At 34.1% G+C, this 21,519-nt stretch overlaps 2 protein-coding genes across 2 annotated transcripts; both read left to right on the top strand.

The window, feature by feature from the left end:
• Window positions 1-156: 156 nt before the first annotated feature.
• Window positions 157-10,408, top strand: LOC100370737 (metabotropic glutamate receptor 4-like). The gene is made up of 8 exons (XM_002740268.4): window positions 157-654; window positions 3,152-3,278; window positions 5,021-5,346; window positions 5,760-5,956; window positions 7,767-8,011; window positions 8,324-8,484; window positions 9,541-9,736; window positions 9,876-10,408. Exons 1-8 carry the CDS (start codon window positions 223-225, stop codon window positions 10,406-10,408), a joined length of 2,217 nt encoding a protein of 738 aa, XP_002740314.2. The 5' UTR covers window positions 157-222.
• A 473-nt stretch (window positions 10,409-10,881) lies between these two features.
• On the top strand, window positions 10,882-14,178 carry LOC146747543 (metabotropic glutamate receptor 1-like). The gene is made up of 3 exons (XM_085496514.1): window positions 10,882-10,993; window positions 11,889-12,232; window positions 13,735-14,178. Exons 1-3 carry the CDS (start codon window positions 10,915-10,917, stop codon window positions 13,948-13,950), a joined length of 639 nt encoding a protein of 212 aa, XP_085352640.1. The 5' UTR covers window positions 10,882-10,914; the 3' UTR covers window positions 13,951-14,178.
• The last annotated feature ends 7,341 nt before the right edge of the window (window positions 14,179-21,519 follow it).

Here is a 21,519-nt window from a genome sequence, read left to right as displayed (position 1 = left end):
TCGTGATTTACAAATGTTGCAGGTCCAAAACCATTATTCGCCGTGAAAAATATACATAATCTGAGCGTTAAATAATGGTTATCAACGTCAACTTAAAGGGTCTGGCTCCTCTAGAATGTCATTTTACTAGGGGATCAATACCACTTTATGAGATTACGGTTTTATGGGTGATTAACGCAATTTATTCTGATCTGGGATATCCCGCTTATTCGTGTTCCCGGAATGTTCTGTTTTTCGAAGATTATTAGAGGATGCGGTGTGTGTGTTTGCAGCATCGCGATACTATGTTGCTTCGGCGCTGTTGCTGTGAATGTGGCGAACACCAGCAGTGATTACACCTTGGCATCCTCGCATCTTTCTCAGAACTCACTGTCAACAGCTGTTGATTCACCAATAAATTATGACAGTTCCATCGCAGACACTTTCTTTATCGGGACATCGGTGAATCTTGGCGGGCTCTTCGCGGTGCATCTGCCAGACGAAGATGCAAACGGTAAGACGACGTGTGGCATTTTGAACGAAAAATCGGGATTGTGGATCGAGGGCATGCTTTACGCAATTGACAATGTCAACAAACGAGATGACATGTTACCAGGTGTTATTATTCATGGTGTAATCAAAGATGATTGTTCGGATCCCAATCATGCTCTAGAGGTAATGTCACATAATCAATCCCACAATCCCTGCACAACTAGTAAGTATTGCATAACACCATATACACATTAGTGTCTATGATAATAATAACACAAAATTGAGAATTGTATATCTACATGTATAAAAACAAAATAAAAATACTTAAATATAAGTATATCACTACACTGGGTTTCATGTAGGCGTGAATTTGTTTTACCTGGTAAATAAAATATTTATAAGAGTTTTTTTAAAATTTAAAATGGTGATTGAAAACAGCTTGACCAATTACAAGCCTTAGAGAAGGAATGTCACCCATATAGAACTCCACTGTGGTAAGTTAACATTTAATGTCTTCTCTTTCTGTGCCTAACAAAAATATGTTACCTATTCGTACGACCAAAAATTAAAGAAATTCCATAAAATCAAGTGGGGAATGGGCATCACCTAATGGTTTCTACAGCCAATGAAAGCATTCCTTTGAATGAAATATGAAGATCTTTCGTGTTAATTGTTTTATAGATATTTATAAATGTCCATAAAACAAATTCATGCCTTCATGAACCCTGGTGTATATTTGTTGTAATGAAGCAGGAATGCTGTCATTATACTTCCTGTTTTCTAAGACAAAAAGATGATGTAGATTCCCACTTAGAGGCAAATCTCAAATTAGCACATAACCTCAACAAACATAATAAGTCAGGGAAAACTACAAAATTACTTTTAAAGGTTGTTTATTTACTCGATCTGATTTATTGAACCAAACTGCACACAATTAATCTGATTTGATCATATTAATCAGATGAAATTAAACACACCTGATTCTCCAAAAAAATTGATCAGACATCAGATTCTGTCTGATTAGATTAAATGGAGATTAAGTTACGTCTAATTTTTTACAATCTGATTGGAGGTCACATTTTATGCATAAATGATCAGATTTATCTGATCAGGTTAATCTGATCAGATCATTAATATTTTAAATTAAAAATGACTGAAACATAGATATGGCCAACCATTGTATTTACAGATGAATACCATTGCGATAGAAATCCACAATGGCATGCAACCTTTGATTCCAAAATAATTCAGCAGCTAGAAAACGATATGCATTTTATTTGTAACATTCTGCAACAATGATATTCAACTATTCAAAAGTGTTGGAATAACTTTGATTGGATCTATCATCAGTTCTGCATAAATGAGTCATAATTGCGGGAAAGACTGAATCACAATAATGAGGATTAACGAAGGACTTCTCTAGCCAATGAAAACTGCTTCTTTGGATATGAATATTACAGCAGGTTCTTCTAGGGTAAATGTCTTACAAATTTCCATAGAAAATGATCATGCATCCTTGGAAACGATTGTACATGTATATTTTTAGAAAGGCTGTAGTTTTCAAACAATGTGACCAATCCCCAACACATTCTCAACCTTTAATGTGTATATGCTGAAAAATAACTTTTACATCATTTATATGTTCAGTGGTTCTGAAGAAGAAGATTTTTAAGCATGTTTTGAATTTTTGCAGGTTAAAAAAAACATGTCAGTCAGTCAGCTACTTTAATAAACTGGCTATATTGAAATGTCCAAAACAATATGACAATGACAATAACAGGAGACATGTGCTGTTAACACTTTTACTGTCCATATAGTCTTTTGTTGTTTGTTACCAGCTTTAAGTAGTATTGACGCATGTATTGATGCAGCAACCACAAACTAATACCACATTAGTTCTATTAGAAGTGTATCTACAAAAGAAATGTATTAAAATGAATAATTGCATTAAATGCACTACTACTAGAGCAAATATTTGAAAACATCTAGAATTATATTAAAAATCCCAACAAGGATGTGATTGTCATCAGAATGACATATGCTCAGCTTTATTTAATTTTGCAATTTAATACTTTATTACTTATACTTATTTCAGACAGTGCCATGTACAAAAGTGAAATCGAAGACAGGACATTTTTTTGCTGAAATGTAAACTACACGTGTACATGGGAGAGAAAAAAATCCCTCATAAGCGAAACTGAAAAATTTACAAACATAACCTGAAATAGAAAAAAAATATATAGCCATCATTTATTTATTTATTTATTTATTTATTTATTTATTTATTTATTTATTTATTTATTTATTTATTTATTTATTTATTTATTTATTTATTTATTTATTTATTTATTTATTTATTTGTTTGTTTGTTTGTTTGTTTGTTTGTTTGTTTATTTTACCTCTTGTTTTCTTTATTGAACAACTTATCAAGATCCAAACACAATTAGATAAAGATTAATATTATTTTAATTAGAATTAAATGTTCAAGGGGGACAAATGACATAAAATAAAACCTTTACAAGGTCCAGATACTTGAATTATAATTATTATTACATGTTGTGGTGCCTGTTTTCACACACTTACAAAGTAATCAAATTACAAATTCCATTCTCTCAGTCAGAGTCCACTAAGTAAATGATATGTTTTGTGATTATTTCATGATGTTCTCCTCATCCAATAGCAAGCATTATCCTTCCTCGATGATGAGGAAGACACTTGCTGTAAAGATTGTAAAGTCCCTGTTCCTATGATTGGTGTGGTTGGAACTGGATCCAGTGTGACCTCTACAGCTGTGGCTGATCTTTTAGGTAAGCAATCAGTATTACATACTTTATTAAACTTTATTGCGTCTACAATGGTTACTGGAGTGCCTGGCTAATTGCCTGACAGATGGGGCAGTTACATGTAGGTTTATGTAAATATCTTGCACCCGCTGTTAAGCATACACTGTACTGATGAATCTCTGAAACCAGTAGGTGTCTTAAGTAATGTAAAATAATCAAATTTAATGAGAAAAACAAGAGATCTGTTTCTGGTCCAAAGTTTCTTAAAATTTTTCCACGATTTTTTTGTAAAAAGACTACCAACAGAGTAACCTGGAGCATTAATATGAAAGAAGGAAATAGATTTGAGACGCCTTCTATTAGTGAGGAAATAAGTGCATTGATTACCAAAACCAGATATAGCAGATTACTAGTCCACCTACCAAGCAGTACGAAATGACTACATTGCCAACATGATGAGTTGCAATAGATACCAACAACTACTGCAGTATTTTCACTGAAATGACCAAAGAATGATTCTATGAACATATAGTTGATGATGCTGAACGAAGAAAAAAAAAAAAGAAGCAGACACCCCTATATGAAGTGCAGCCAGTGCTGGATGCTGTGTTCAATAAGTCCCAGGAATGTTACAATATGAACACGTGAAGTTGTGGGATGTAACAGACTTTAAGGAGGAATCCCAGGAGTGTGTATCAGGGGGGAACCTCATTCCAAGGGATTCAAAACATATTCCATGGCAGATGCCAAAACTGGATACAACTACAAAATTGAGATAATGTCAATGACTGGTAGTCGTGAGAAGTATAGAAGGGATGTGGCCACCACATGGCCACAGGATGCCCAGATATAACAAAGTCAACACAGATTATGCAGGGAGATTTTTAGGCAAGAAGAAGATGACAACATAATGGAAGAGATGCTGGGAAATACAATAAGAAGAAATGTAATCTGCCATTTTTTTTCATAGTAGTAGAAGTCTCTGAATAGAAGTTTTTTTAATGCTTATATAGAAGTATAGAAGGGATGTGGCCACCACATGGCCACAGGATGCCCAGATATAACAAAGTCAACACAGATTATGCAGGGAGATTTTTAGGCAAGAAGAAGATGACAACATAATGGAAGAGATACTGGGAAATACAATATAAAGAAGAAATGTAATCTGCCATTTTTTTTCATAGTAGTAGAAGTCTCTGAATAGAAGTTTTTTTAATGCTTAACATGAACAAATTTTTCTGAACATAAATCTCTATTTTATTTTTAACTATTGTATTCCTTGACTACTTCAGGATGACTAAAAATCAAAATGATATCGACTTTGAATTATGTCAATTACATTTATTTGCATCATTTACTTTGTCATTAGAGGGCGCAGTTTATATGAGTAGTGTATACTCGGTAGTCTTTTATATCAATAATTCATGATTAATACTAGATACTGTCTTAATGTTAAGTGTAAATAAAATAGTTCCATTCACTGTACTTTTTTTGAGATTTTGCTAAAAAAACATTTAAAAAAAAAGAAAGAAAGAAAACCCAAGAAAAATTGAGAATATTTATAGCCAAAATGCTTCAGTTTGCTGGTATGTGAAGGCATGTATGTATATCTTTCAGTTACAGCGCCCTCAATAATTGTGTCAGTAAAAAAAATAAAAACACTGTTGTTTTACTTAATTCACTGTCTGTGAATTGAACTGCATTACTACGTTAGCAGAAGATGCTTTATCAAAATTTGTGAATATTTACCTTTGAATTGTTTGCAGGTTTGTTTCAAGTTCCCCAGATCAGTTACTCGGCAACGAGCGAGATGCTAAGTGACAAGAAAAGATTTCCTTTCTTTTTACGAACTGTGGCATCCGACATCAATCAAGCCCAAGTTATGGCAGATTTAGCTGTGTACTTTGATTGGAACTATGTAGCCATCATCCACACTAAAGATGATTATGGGACGCCGGCCGCTGAGACTCTGACAGCTGAACTAAAGAATCTGAATGTCTGTATCGCCTCCTTACATGAGATAACCAGACATAGTACTGATAGAGAAATCAGACACATCATCAGTGATCTCAAAGATCAGACCCAAGTAAAGGTAACTTACAAAATTGTAATTACAAAATACTTCTATATGTCAGGCAATAATTATTATCCTGCGATGACATTTGCATATTATGTCATCAGATATTTAGTAAAAACTAATAACCACAAGTCAGGTCCAGATCCCCCCAAAAACTTGTGGAATTTTCTAGGAATATTCCAGAGGTGGTGACTGATATTGTAATTTTTTTAGTTTTTTTGTTTGTTTTTTAATGGTGGTGGTGTTGGGGGGTGGTTATAATAGGGTAATGTCTTGTGATTCTGTTTCTCACAATAGCACACAAATTTGGCAGAGTGTTATTCTATATTCTCCCAAACCACAAAAAAACGCATTTGTAAAGATACATTTCTGTATGAACTAACATTGAAAGCAAACAGGGACTATGTCATGATTTGTACTCTTTGTAGGTGATTTTCACCTTCTGTTTGAAGCATGACATTTCACGGATACTAAAGGAGGCTGTAAAACAAGACATGACAGGTCGTACATGGGTGGCCAGCGATGCTTGGAGTAATTCCGATCAGGTCATGCGAGGAAAGGAATCAGTAGTGAAAGGCATGTTGGGTATTGTCCCAAAAGCAGGAAGTGATGATCAGTTTATCAGGTACTGTATTAAACCATTGTCCATATTTGAACCTTGTGTGATGTTATGGCTGTACGTTATCACAATGGAGGATGGCTATATTTTGTTGCATTAATGTCTGAACCTGCATGAAGTTTATTCAAGAACGCTTCAATATTTCTGTATAGCCCATGTATCCAGACATGATACTTGTATGTAATTTGTTTGCTCTTTGTTACCAGCCCACAATTTGAATTACGGCATATTCTCGTACGTTAACTCAAAGACACAGGAGGATATTTAGAGTTGAAATCTAATCACATTCAAGAGATTTATGTTGAGGCTCCAGCGGAGGTTTCAGTTACAAATAGATGACAAACAAAATATTAGTTTCTTTTTTAAGAGTGTCCTTATACTCGTACAGACTAACATGTTTTTTTTTTATTTTTTGCAAATGTAATTTACTTATAGGAGCAGAATCTAAATAAGTTACAACATATATGCCGATCATTAAAACTCTTGAGGGGTAGAACTACTGTGCAAGGGACTATTAATTTGGGTTCGTTCCGTACGTACGTCCGGAGCTATATCTTGAACACCCCCATTGACGGATTTCATTCAAACTTTACATGAAGACAATACATAATGTCTTACATATGCGTGTTATGTTACTTTATGATCGGAGAAAAATGGTCGACTGGCAGCCATTTTTGATGTCAAATTTGCTATTTCTGATACCTAAACGTGTCAAAAGCAGTTTCTCAAGGATGACTGGGCCGATTTGGATCAAAGTGGGTATGATGATCATACATATTGGGTTGTAGGTGCACGTCATACTTTTTCCGTGATTCAAACAAATATGGTTGACTGGCGGCCATCTTGTTTTTCATGGTACCCACGCTACTTTATCTTAAATGCAATGAGGGTTTCTGTTTAAATTTTGTACAAAGATAGTATACCAAGAGATACAACTACACCATCATTATTTTTGTGATTTGATTCAATATGGCTGACTGACGCCCAAATTTCATGTCAAATTTGCTATTTCTGATACCTAAACGTGTCCGGAGCTGTTTCTCAGAGATGACTGGGCCAATTTGGATCAAAGTTGGTATGATGATCATACATATTGGGTTATAGTTGCATGTCATATTTTTTCTGTGATTCAAATTAATATGGCTGACTGGTGGCCAGTTTTTCATGATACACATGCCTACTTTCCCATGAATGCAATGAACATTTCTGTTAAAATTTTGTACAAAGACAGTATACCAATAGATACATCAACAAGAACATTATTTTTGTAATTTGATTCAATATGACTGCCCAATGTCCAATTCTCGTGTAAAAGCACTAAATCATAATTTTTTAACAAATCCATCTCCTATTAATATTTTCAATCTAATTTCAATGACTTCATCAGCATCAAATTGATATGTCAGATCACAAAATTTTTGACGGGGACTTTGTCATTAACAATGACTTGTTATATATGGAAATGACACTTTATTTCCCAACCCCCAAATGTAATGTTATTTGGGGGGGACAAAAACTGTTGAGTCACAGGCCAATTGGACTGTTTTATATGATAAAACCATTATAGTCTGATTGTATGGCTAATGTGTCCACTTAAGCTTGGACACTTCTGCCGCATGACCTTGGTCCAAAAAAGCCGGATCTGGTTCATAATGGCTAAAACTGTGAAGCATGATTGATTTTTTTCAATGCATATCAGAAAATCTTATAACTACCACTACCATTACATTAACAAATTTAAAATTAAGTATTAATAAATAAATAAATAAAAGAAACTATATGAGGCAGACTATACCTTTTCCAATTTTCTCATCAGCTACCTGGCTCAGTTGAAGCCTGACAACAATGCACGTAATTTTTGGTACAGGGATACATTGCAAGCTGGTTTTAAATGTAGCTATATGCCATCTGGACCCAATATCAGGAAATGCCATGGAAATGAAACATTTGCTGAGATGGTTCAGGGCAAAATGGAAGCAGGCTGGACTGCATTTGTTATTGATGCTGTGTATGCATTTGCATATGGTCTCCATGGCTACCTTGAATGTAACTATGGCAATGGTGAGTATTTGCTTGTTCATTTGTTTCAAAGAACTTACCAATGTACTAAAGGTGGAGAAAACAGCTAACAGCTAACAGCGAAAATTAGTGAACTAGCAAAAAAAAAGCTGAGACAATACTCCTTCAAGGTCATTTTCATTTACTCCGGTAGTATTTCTAGAAATAGTATAGCTGCTACCGTAAGTAACTTTGTGATCATACGCAATTGATACACTTTCAAATTGGATCTTATTCATCATTTTATTCTATAGATTCTTAATCTAATGGACACATCTAACTGATACTAATAAGTACTTATCTTTTTTTTTTAAGGAGAAGGAAAGTGCAATATTTCTAAACTTAGTGAACATAACTCATCTGCGTTTTTGGATGACATTAAAAATGTTTCTTTCAATGGAATAAGCACTGGAGGAAAGAAGTTTTACTTCCAAAATGACGAACCCCTGGCAAACTATGCTATATATAATCTACAGGTAAATTATTATGTGTCAGACAAACGTGGTGTAAAGCTTTATCCAGTAGAGACTGTTTTGTCAGTTTATATGTGTCTCCATTGCAAACAAAATAACATCAATAAGCATTACAACATATTTATGAAGACATTGGATTCGGACAAATGAGTATGCAATAACTACTATCAGAGGTACATTAATTGGGGTTTGCAAGTAGTGGGACATGATACCAAGATACTGTTTCAATCTCCTTCTGGCATGAGCATTCCCAACTTAGAACAATACAAATGCGCAAGGTAACTAGGATACTGGGAGGTCCAGGTGAATCAAAATAGCTGCTCACGATACGACGGATTACAAGAAATATATTTTCTGTACATTTTCAATGTATTATAATTTTTTACAATGATAGTGGTAAGACATGTTTTATTGTTTTATTACAAACCCTGAACATTGATATATGTCATGTCAGAAGGTCATAGCATCAGTCTTGCTATCTACGAGATGAGACTTGAATTGGATCTTGACATGATGTCACCATACAGAACTATGCGCATTGGAAACCCCAAGCTACTATATATATTGTGACAGTGATATTTATAACTGTTATGGCATGAGTAATTTCGTTAAGGCTTTGTTCAGATAATCGATTCCCATGATTGTGTCTTACGTCTGCACTTATTGTCATCATTTGATGTGTTTTATGTACTGTATCGCATTATATATATGATTGTGTGATTTTGTTTTGACAAGATTCATTTGCATTTAGTTACAGGGTTACATTTTTTGAATGGTTGAGTGGTTACAATACTTAAAGGGTGGTCATCGTTGCATAGCACGCATTTGAATTTCAAAACTAAGTGAAGGAAAAATCTATATTTACCAATGCACAACTTATAATGGTCAGAATTGTAAAAACATTACTGATTGTTGATTAAAATAAAGGGTGGGCGATTGTTGTGCAGCAACTGTTTGAATGTAAATTTCATGTAAATAAACACATTTACACGCTTTAAGCATTGTTGTCTTTAAAACCATAATTACATGTGATAACAACTTAATTTGCAATTGTTACAGGTTTTCGGTGAGAGAAGTAATTTCTCAGAAGTTGGTAGTTGGTCTCCATCATCAGGACTTACCCTTAAAGAAGCCAATATTCGTTGGTCAACTGGTTCATTTCCACCTATGTCCAGATGCTCTCAGGATTGTTACCCTGGCAACTACAAAGTGATTAAGAGTCCTTCTTGTTGCTGGACGTGTGAGCCATGTGAAGGTAAATATTTCGTGTTGATTCTCATTCTCGCCATCTTATATGCACTTTGTATTACTGTGTACAAGGAACCGTGCTCTAATTGATTTGATATATAAAGTCATGTAAATTTAATTGTTTTCTTTTTTATTGATTTCCGCAGATAACAGTGTCAGCTCTGTGGTGAATTCACTGTCGTGTGATGTGTGTCACGATTGGGAGAAATCAAACCCCAATCAGACTCAGTGTATCGATTTACCGCTAGAGTATCCCTCCATGTCTCATCCCATCATCATAGTACTCAACATCATCACAACAATTGGTCTCCTAGCAACAGCAATTGTATTCTACATCTTTGTGAAGCATCGGATGACTCCGATCGTTAAAGCCACCAGTGTGGAGCTGAGTTACTGCCTACTTATCTGTATTGCTCTGTGCTACGCTAATACTTTTCTTATTTTACAAAAGCCTAGTGATGGTACTTGCAGTGCTGTTGTGGTCATGGTGGGAATCAGTTTTGCGGCCTATGTGGGCACTTTATTAACAAAGACCAATAGAATAGCAAGAATCTTCAACAGAAAGCTGTCTGCTGGTTCTCCATCATTTCTCGCAATCAAGGTAAACACCATGCTTCAATATTTAGGGACACACAGTTTTATAGATTATAATGCCACTTCTATCATACTCAATTATTAACCACGGTAATACATTTTAGGAATATCTTTCAAGCCAAGCAAGGGTAGTGTTGTATAAAATGAAATGTGTCAAGCCACTGGAAAATAATGTGTTTATCAAAATAATATTCACACATATTTGGCAGCATAAAGCCCAAAAGAAATTAACAGTTCAAAACTAAGTGAAGGAAAAAATCTATATGCACAGCTTATCATGGTCAGTCCTTAAAATTGTAAAAACATTACTGATTGTTGATTAAAATAAATTTTGAATACCTTATTTGCTTTATTAGTAGTGCATACACTTTATGTAAATGAAGATGCATGGTCATAATTAGTCAATAAATGCAATTTTTGGTTTAATGAGAGCTTTCTTCTGGGGTGCAATATGTTCATTTTTTTTCACATTTGAATGATTTCAAATTAAAAAATGTTTGTGAACTCTAGTACCAGATGCTGATGATTGGTGGTATAGTCGGACTACAGACCATTATACAAGTATTATGGGTATGGATTGAACCAGGACACATGATTTTTGTAAGACGTGATGACTATGTGCAACTTGAATGTAAATATGGAAGCTATGCAGGCCCCACAATAACTGTTGGTAAGAATTATACTGGGGTAATATATAAACCATTGTGACTGTTACAATATCCACTTTCAAAAAGTCGTATAAAAGGTCTTTATAAACTGAACACCTCTGTAAAAATACATTTGGTGTTCATTTTAAATACATTTTACTCATAGTTCAAGGACAGCAATGAGGACACTAACAGTGGGTAATCGACTGTTTGGGGTTTCAGTAAACAAAAATACTAGTACTGGTAACCCATATTTAAGTAGTGCAGGAAAAGTTTTGCTCATCACTTGAGTCATATGAGAGCAGTTCAGTTCCAAAAAAAGAGTCCTGTCTAAGTAAATGGATATTGTTAAGAGCAAAAAATAAGGACTGTATATAATAAAGAAAGAGTACTTTTCTAGTAAAATCTGAATAAAAACTGTCCACTGTCGAAGGTTAGAGGACTGTTAAAGCAATAGAGATAATCTAGAAAGTAGTATTACTGTATAAATTAACTATAAACTGAATACCGTAGAAAAGTTTATTTTAGTTGGAATTAATTTTCGCTGAAAAGACTTCTTTGGTGTTTTGTATGGAATTTAATTTCACTGATTTCTGACGAGTTGCATGTTAAACATACAAAAAAAGGTATATTCGCTGGATTTTATTTTCACTGAAATAGTGAAAATTAATTCCAAGTGAAAATAAAGTATTTCACAGTACCTCAGTGAATATAACAATCTGTTTTCAGTACAGGTTTCACTGTATAAAAAACTTATGTGAACATTATGTTTTTAGTTCTTTAGTGTTCAATTTAGGCAGGTTTTACTTTATTGGTTTTAATATTGCAAACATTCTGTTTTTCAAGCCTTAAAAATAAATTCAATCTCAAGTGTCTCTCAGGGAAATAAGAGTTAATGGTTTGGTTCTCTTCTAACAGGTTATGTAACAATTCTGGCAATGAGTTGTTCCTATCTAGCATTTCGTATCCGCAAGCTACCTGGCCAATTCAACGACTCCAAATCAATCTTTTTCACCATGCTGACGACCTGTCTGATCTGGTGCACATTCTTCCCAGCATACTTTGCATCTGGAAACAAGTGGAGGTTAATTGTGTGCTCGCTGGCAATGATTTTCAATGCCACTGTTGCACTGTCATGTGTGTTCATTCCAAAACTGTGGATCATTCTCTTCAGACCGGAGAGAAACAGACGAGAATCAACGCTGAATTTGAAAGAAGCAAACAAGATCCATATGAATACTCCAAGAAATTCAATCACTCAGGTACTAATGAAGTTTGTCATGTTTATAAGATCTTACTTAAAATTGAACATGCATATAAACATAGAACATTGTCTTTGAAACAGAACAAATGCAAAAGATGATAAAGACAAATGTTTTCTGTTCTTTCCAGAGCATTTCAAGCATCGTGGCCACGAAGCTTGAATAGGTGATTTACTTTTCAACTGCGTGAAAGACGCACACTGAACATCTGCCGCAAAAGTCAAACAATTTGATTTTGAACTCTAATTTCTTTATTTCAAAGCTCACATTGAAAGCCCGATCTTTGACAGGGGAATATTGCGTTTAAATACCCTTACTTCATTGAAATTGACCATCATCAAATGTGTACAGCACATGGTTTTAAGCGTGGAAATATCCCCAAAATTACTTTTGCGATGTTTGTCGCCACTACGATGCTATGACCTTTGTTTGTCCTGTTTTTACGTTTGATTTCATGTATAACATGTGATCTCGCAGTGAACGGATAATGATCTATTTGTTGTTAAAATTAAAGTAAAATTAAATACAAGTAAGACTAAGTAATAAATTGCTTGAGATCACTTACTTAATTAATGTTTCAAGTTATGGGGAAACTTGAGCAATAGTGTAATTAATAATTCAGGCAATGTTGTGTTTGATAATGAATTAAGTCTACATTATGTGGAACATATCTATATCTTGTCGAACACGGATACAGTGCAGGAAAAGAGGAGAATATTCAGTCAAAGGCGTTAGTGCAAGAGATGGATCAGATATAGATAACAATATAGTAATATTAGACTTCACAAACTGGTGTTCACATGTAAAACTGTGTATAAATGACCTCTCTACTTGAGCGTGATTTTATGCTATGAGGGAATGTCAAGACATTACATTAAATTGTCTTAATATGCAGAATAACTTGTAGCAAACCTCACTATCATATGTTTTAATTAGAATTTTTTTTTGTTATAAATCTTGCATATACATTGTATTTAATATTTCACACTGCATTTACAGTTTAACACATTGCCTCCTGACACTGTTTTAGTCATATCCATAGAGGTTTTCTGCAGGCAATATGTTTATTGGCTTAGATTGGTATGGACATGGTTTTAAAGGGAGATACTTTTTTGCCACACTAAACTTGTGCCGTATACAAAGTTTTGTCTGTCATAAGATTGGCACAATGATTCACTTTCGTTTGCATTCAATCCAAAATGGAGAGACCACAATACCTTAACCAACCGTGATGTTCTTGTCAAATATTATTGGCCTTGATCCAGAATTGTTTAACATGTCTTTTTCATGAAACAAATATGGTGGCAAACCACAATGAGATTATCAGATTTTAATGCTCGGAGGCTATAAAGTAAATTTCAGAGCTACAATGGTTGTGAATAAAATGATTTCTAAGTGTTCTATGTAATTTTTGGTAAATCCAATATGGCCACATAAGTTTTTATCCATGAACATGCTGCTCAACTACTCTGATCAATGTCTCAATTCTTCCACAATTTCAGAATATCATCTCATCAAGTTCTTATCATGCTGACGAAGACAACAGTTTCGACAGAATCCTTGATGACGAAGAGACTTTCCAGAAACGCCTAGAAGAACTACAAGAAGAGTTAGCCAATGCAGAGAGTGAGAAGACGGTGACACTCTCACGTGTTGAAGAGCTGAAAATAATTTTGGAGGAACTTGAAAAAGCATGTGATACCATACATGTATTGTAAACTTGAAAAATCATGTAATAACATACATGTATTGTAAACTGGAAGAAGCATGTAATAACATACATGTATTGTAAACTTGAAAAGACATGTAATTACATACATATATTGTAAAATTGAAAAGACATGTAATAACATACATGAACTGTAAACTTGGAAATACTTGTAGTAATATACATGTATTGTAAACTGGAAGAAGCATGTAATAACATACATATATTGTAAACTTGAAAAAGCATGTAATAACATACATGTATTGTAAACTTGAAAAAGCATGTAATAACATACATGTATTGTAAACTTGAAAAGGCATGTAAACATACATGTATTGTAAACTTGAAAAAGCATGTAATAACATACATGTATTGTAAACTTGAAAAGGCATTTAATAATATACATGTATTGTAAACTAGAAAGGCATATAATAACATACATGTATTGTAAACTTGAAAAGGCATATAATAACATACATGTATTGTAAACTGGAAAAGACATGTAGTAACATACATGTATTGTAAACTGGAAAGGCATGTAATAACATACATGTATTGTAAACTTGAAAAGGCATGTACTTTATATTATGTGTCCGCCCAAACTGTTCCCCTATACCCAATTTTGATAATTGGTTTGTAATAGAATTGAATATTTATTTGAATGTGTATGATAGCAGGTCATACTGAGCTATTGAATACTTCAATGTTGACCTATTGAACACTGTATTCATGAGCATCGTAATGTTGAGCTACTGTGCACTGTAATGTTGAGCTACTGTGCACTGTAATGTTGAGCTACTGAGCACCGTAATGTTGAGCTACAGAACACTGTAATATTGAGTTACTGAGCATTGTAATGTTGAGCTATTTACAATTTTGTGCAATATTTACAAATTTAACACTGGTTCTGAGCTACCACAAGTAAACAATTTACTAAACACATGCTATTGATTTGTAAACATTGTTTAGTTTATTGTATTAACCAACTGAACACTGGAACTGAAAATTGCATTTATTTTATACTGGATCATTAAAATATGACTTTTTTTAGCTCCGCTGTCGACTTTGTCGAGCGGAGCTTATCATATGAGTGATTGTCCGTCGTCGTCGTCGTCGTCCGTGTCAATGTTTTACTTTTTCGACTTCTTCTTGAAAACTACAAGCCTAAATGCTTTGATACTTGGTGTATATTTACCTTGGGTAGACCTCTCTTAGGTTTGTTCATTTCATGTTGATATCTTTAATTCTCTAATTTTGGTGAATATTTTTGTCATTTTTGGTAAAAACTGATATTTTCGACTTCTTGTTAAAAACCGCAAGTGCAATTGCTTTGATATTACATCTATAGGTACTACATGTGGACCTCTCTCAGATTTGTTAATTTTGTAATGATATCTTTAATTCTTTAATTTTGGTGAATATTTTTGTCATTTTTGGTAAAAACTGATATTTTCGACTTCTTGTTAAAAACCGCAAGTCCAATTGCTTTGATACTACATATATAGGTACTACATGTGGACCTCTCTCAGATTTGTTCATTTCGTGATGATATCTTCAATTCTCTAATTTTGGTGAATATTTTTGTCATTTTTGGTAAAAACTGATATTTTCGACTTCTTGTTAAAAACCGCAAGTGCAATTGCTTTGATATTACATATATAGGTACTACATGTGGACCTCTCTCAGATTTATTCATTTTGTAATGATATCTTTAATTCTCTAATTTTGGTGAATATTTTTGTCATTTTTGGTAAAAACTGATATTTTCGACTTCTTGTTAAAAACCGCAAGTGCAATTGCTTTGATATTACATATATAGGTACTACATGTGGACCTCTCTCAGATTTGTTCATTTTGTAATGATATCTTTAATTCTCTAATTTTGGTGAATATTTTTGTCATTTTTGGTAAAAACTGATATTTTCGACTTCTTGTTAAAAACCGCAAGTGCAAATGCTTTGATATTACATATATAGGTACTACATGTGGACCTCTCTCAGATTTGTTCATTTTGTAATGATATCTTTAATTCTCTAATTTTGGTGAATATTTTTGTCATTTTTTGGTGAAAAGTGATATTTTCGACTTCTTGTTAAAAACCGCAAGTCCAATTGCTTTGATACTACATATATAGGTACTACATGTGGACCTCTCTCAGATTTGTTTATTTCGTGATGATATCTTCAATTCTCTAATTTTGGTGAATATTTTTGTCATTTTTGGTAAAAAGTGATATTTTTGACTTCTTGTTAAAAACCGCAAGTCCGATTGCTTTGATATTACATATATAGGTACTACATGTGGACCTCTCTCAGATTTGTTCATTTTGTGATGATATCTTCAATTCTCTAATTTTGGTGAATATTTTTGTCATTTTTGGTAAAAAGTGATATTTTCGACTTCTTGTTGAAAACTGTAAGTCCGATTGCTTTGATATTACATATATAGGTACTACATGTGGACCTCTCTCAGATTTGTTCGTTTTGTGATGTTATCTTCAATTCTCTAATTAATTTATTTTGGTGAATATTTTTGTAATTTTTGGTAAAAAGTGATATTTTCGACTTCTTGTTAAAAACTGTAAGTCCGATTGCTTTGATACTATTCATATTGTTCATTTTCTAATGATGTCTTCAGTTCTTTAATTGAAATGTGCATTGCTAACAGCGGAGCTATCTCAGCCGATAGGCTGCTTGTTTAATCATAGAGACACCTAGTCATTTACATAAGCCCATGTGCTACTACTCGACCAAAAATGAAACTACCTTTTGAATACAAGTTACTCCAGCAGCCCTTTATATAAGTCTATTACGAATGAATGTTATGAATATATTTTTGATTACAATACACAGCTAAAACATTTTATAACTATAAATTTATAAATTCAAAAGGGCTGTTGGAATTTCAATTGACCAATCCAGCAATGTTGTGACATCATAGTAAGTTAATTATTATTAATCAGTTAGTTCAACGTCATTCAATCAGCAAATGCTTTAATTTGAACAAGTTTACATTCAGATATGATTCAAAGCATGTATTCACTGTAGGCAATGTTGAGTTCTTGAGCCAATTACATATTTGAATAGAATGCTCAGGGTCGGTAATTATGAATATTTATAAATGTATTTATTTATTAAGTAAGCTACAGGTTTCTGCTGCGTACTGTGGTTCTTTGAACTTTTGCATTTTTGTAATTCTTTTTATATATATTTAATTTTTTATTATTTATTTATAGCATTTGTAATACAGTGTTAAATAAAAGTGTTTCTCTATCCTACTTACCTGTAAGAGTGTTTTGTGAAAAACACACATGACACAAATTGTAAAAAGGGATTTGCGACACGCATGCAAATGTAGATATTTTATAAAAAAAATAAAAGTAAACAATGACCTGTAAAACTTTTGTAACATCATTTTTACCATAATTGACTGGCTGCCATATTGTTTTATAGAATGCTGTTGTCGCATACGACTTATTTACCACTTCCGTGTCACTGAGAATGTTCTAGAACCGTACTGTGTCTGGGTGGAATATTCTAGATTTTTTTTAGAAACTGGTTGAATAGGTAATAAAACACTGGAGGAGGCAATAGAAGGTAATGGAACATTCTAGAAATTTGTAGTAAGTGCCAGACTCATTATGTATGCTGATGTAATGGTCTATTTATAGACAGTGGGGGGTATATATAGGGGAGTTGTTCAGCACTGAGATCAGATCGGAGATCTCGTTGAATTGTATTGGAGTTTAAGTATCTAGTTATTGGAGTAGTGGAGTTTTACCGCGTTATTGTACTTGATGTTTGCAGAGTATAATAATACCAGTACCAGTTGAAACCTCATCTGTTGGCTCCGTGTTCGTATTTTATCATCGCCGCCAGGGAAGTCTTTCTGTTACTGTTGCCATTTTGGTATTTGAACCATCACACCTGTACTATACCAATTACGGTAATATTACGTTGCGTGTGACAGCTGTACTATAGGTCTGGGTCTCATTTGAATTATTCATGCATTCAAACATAACTGCTATGATTCCTGTTTGAAATATTTATCGACTCATTAACGAATGAACTGGGTCCCAATTCAACTTTCATCCTTTCAGCATAAATGATCTGGTTTCCAATTAAAACATTCAGATAACTGGTATGGGACCTGTTTGAAACATGCTTTCCTTCTCACATTACTGTTCCAAGCCTTTTGAAACGTCTGTACACACCTAGTTAGTCTGTAGCCCGTTTGAAATATAAAAGATAATAATTCCGTAATGGGGGGTAAAATATTTTCTACAAAATTTCTAGACATGGAAACTAACAGGTTAAATAGTAATAGTAAAAGAATAAACTCAAAACAACCTTTTTTGTAAATGGGGGGAAAGTTGTCTGGAAAGTCACAACAATCCCATCTGCGAACTTCGCAGTGTCGCGCCATGAAGACGAGAAAGTAGCCTAAAACTAAACAAGCTGCAAAGTTCAGTGACTCACTTTGAAAGGAAGTCAAGTTGCCAACAAATTGGTAGAGTTGCTTTGGAAAGCAGAAAGTAGCTTGAAAAGTCACCTTGAAGAAAGAAGAGTTACCTAAAAAGTAGCAGTTCGATTTAGCAGGCGGGAAAGCTGCCTGAAAGGCCATGAGCGTCATCTGCAAAGTTTAGAGAGTCGCTTGGAAAAACTTTAAAGTTGTTTGACAAGCCATGAAACTTACATACAACAATTGAATTGTTACAAAAGCTGTCTACAATATTGGAAAGTTACTTCGAATGGCGAGAAATTTGAAATTTGCTGAATTTGAAACATCACTCTGATAAGCGAAAAAATGTATGAAAAGTATATGCAACGAAGGCAAATAAACTGAAAAAATGAAAGATGACTGAAAAATAACAAATAAAGTTTGCAAAGTCACTTTTGAATCTGCAAAGTTCTAAAAGTCATTTTGAAAGCTGAAACATTTGCCAAGTCAAGGAAACGAAGTGCGGGAAATAAGCCTGGAAAATTATCTGAAATGTAAATGTAAGATGGAAAAGTTGCCTGAAAGGCCATATAATACATTTAAGGAGTCACTTGGAAAGGCAGCAAAGTTGCCTGAAAGGCCATATAATACATTTAAGGAGTCACTGGGAAAGGCAGCAAAGTTGCCTGAAAGGCCATATAATACATTTAAGGAGTCGCTTGGAAAAGCAGCAAAGTTGCCTGAAAAGTCATGAAAGCTTCAGACCGTCAATATCCAGACCGTCATTTCGAAAAACGGCAAAAGGTTGAAAGATTGCTGAAATACAAGTATGAAATTTGCAGTGGTTTAAGAATTATGGGGAGGTTCCTGGAAAAAGATGAAATTCGTAGAGAGACAATGTACGGAAAGTTGCTTCAAGGCAGAAAAGTCTACAAAATTGAGGCTTCTCACTTTGGAAAGAAAAAAAAATGAAACTCTGTAAGCAGTTTGCAAAATTTGAAGTTTAACACGTAATGTTTAACATTGTATTATCACCTTAGAAATTGAAAAGGTTTCATGAACAGCAACAAACACAATCTGTAAAGCTCGAAAATTCTATTTTGAAGGCTAAAAGTATTTAAAAATTTCAGTTGCCTGAAAAACCATGAAGGCTTTTTTCAATGTTTGATTAAAACTCGTCAGATGTGTAGTAAAAAGTCCAAGGTGTTATACAAAGACCGTGCTTTTGAAAATTTAGGTCCTAAACTTTTTAATGAATTACCTCTGTCTGTTCGTTCTAGTCCTTCAGTAGACATTTTTAAATCCAGACTGAAAACGCACTTATTTAAATGTGCTTTTAATATTTGACTGATTGTTTATTGTATCAGCGCCTTTGATCTTCATATGTTGGAATTGTTGCGCTTAATTAAATAGAGTTATTATTATTATTATTATTATTATTATTATTGTATCCAAGACATTGCATGAATAAACAAAAATGTCGCCCACAAAGTACGACAAGTTGCCTGAAATGTCACGAAAGCCATTTTCAAAGACTAAAAGGGCATTTTTAAAGGTGGAAAATTTGCCCGAATAGTGAAAAAGCTCTCTGTAAAGCTCGAAAATTAAATGGAAAATTGCCTCCAATGTCCCAAAAGCTCAAAAATTAAAATCGTTTTGAAAGTCGAGAACGAAAGTCAATCCACAAAGCTCGGAGACTCGCTTTGTACGGCAGAAATATCGCCTGAAAAGGTCGTAGGGAATGTTCGTCGTGTCTTCTCGGAAGTTGAAAAGTTACCTGAGAAGGTAGAACGTAGTCAACACGTTTTGCATTTTAGATAACTTGTTTGAGCTGAAAGTACTTGATAAAAATGTCGTGCAGCTCAATCCTTTTTTCTATTAACATGGTAGCCCGAGTTTGTACTTGTCTTTGATCATTTGTTATTGGGCTCGCCATCGACTGAAAATGTGAAAATAACCGAAAAGGCCCTCTAGCGATTCAATAAAATGAAACGTCCCAAAATGTTGAAAGCTAAATGTCGCCACCACAGGTATAAGTTTAAGAATAATTGTGATTCCTTACTACCAAACTATCATTTGTAAAGACGCCAACAACTAAATTGGCCGTCATTGGCCACGGACTCCATTTACAAAGATTGACAAGTCACTTTTAAGGGCGGGAAAGTTGTCTGAAAATTATCATTAGCCGTCTGCCGAACAAGGTTCGAAAAGTCGGTTTCGAAGGCATAAGACTTGTCTGAAACGTCTGCAAAGTTCAAAATATTCACTTTACAAGGCGGGAATGTTGCCTAAAAACATCAAAAGCTGCCTGTACAGTTCGGGCAGTCATTCCAAAAGCCAAATAAGATACCAACTGTATGGCTGGGTAAATACTATGCCAAATCAAAGTGACTTGTGTAAAATGTTTTAAATTATTTTAAAAACATGTACTGTTGTATTTATGTTTAGAAAAACTACATAAACAACTTTTTGCCAACGATTATGTTGTTAATAATCTTCCCCCAAGCTCTTCATGCACTGGGAGCAAGCGGTGAAAACTTCCCCGAGACACCTACCGGTATTTGTGACGTCACATACTAGCAGTGTAACGAAGACGCGGCAAACTCAATGCGACCTGGGCACCATTCGTAATACGTAATTAAAAAATAATTGAAACAAAAAGGGCGGGACAAATCAAATACTTTGAATTAATCTGCGACCAAGATAATTATTTTCAGAAATCTGTTTTGTGCAAACGATGGGTACAAATGATAGTTTTAAGAGCGCAGTGATTAGTATTTGGTCAAATGTCGTGCGCTCTCGTGCTCGAGTTTTATCAGCTATCTTTTAGAAAGCCCGGGTACCAGGTTCACTCAAGCTCAAGATCGAACGACCTAATTTTTTAAAGAAAATTGACAAATTAGTCAAATTCAGTATCTATGTTCTGCAACTTGAAAATGTGTTGGTAATTTAGTAACGTTACGTGGACAGCCTATAATCCCTATTAAAAACTCTGTAAAGTTACGTGGGAAAAAATGTAATGCTAAATGGAAAGTCGCTACAGTTGCGTGAAATGTTCACATGGTAATGTACTGAAGTCTGCGCCGACTACGTAGTTACATAGCAATTAACCAGGCCTCTCTAGTAGCGAACTTTGTTC

This window comes from Saccoglossus kowalevskii, chromosome 3 (genome assembly GCF_978046115.1).
Source record: "Saccoglossus kowalevskii chromosome 3, keSacKowa6.1, whole genome shotgun sequence".
Classification (NCBI taxonomy): Eukaryota; Metazoa; Hemichordata; class Enteropneusta; family Harrimaniidae; genus Saccoglossus; species Saccoglossus kowalevskii.
This window is presented reverse-complemented; position numbering and strand designations above follow the sequence as displayed.

Coding starts and splice junctions, on each gene's coding strand:
- LOC100370737 (XM_002740268.4), top strand. CDS start 223: ATGTTCTGTTTTTCGAAGATTATTAGAGGATGCGGTGTGTGTGTTTGC. Junction 3,279..5,020: donor AGCTGTGGCTGATCTTTTAG/GTAAGCAATCAG, acceptor AATTGTTTGCAG/GTTTGTTTCAAGTTCCCCAG. Junction 9,737..9,875: donor GACGTGTGAGCCATGTGAAG/GTAAATATTTCG, acceptor TGATTTCCGCAG/ATAACAGTGTCAGCTCTGTG.
- LOC146747543 (XM_085496514.1), top strand. CDS start 10,915: ATGATTTTTGTAAGACGTGATGACTATGTGCAACTTGAATGTAAATAT. Junction 10,994..11,888: donor AGGCCCCACAATAACTGTTG/GTAAGAATTATA, acceptor CTCTTCTAACAG/GTTATGTAACAATTCTGGCA. Junction 12,233..13,734: donor CAAGAAATTCAATCACTCAG/GTACTAATGAAG, acceptor CCACAATTTCAG/AATATCATCTCATCAAGTTC.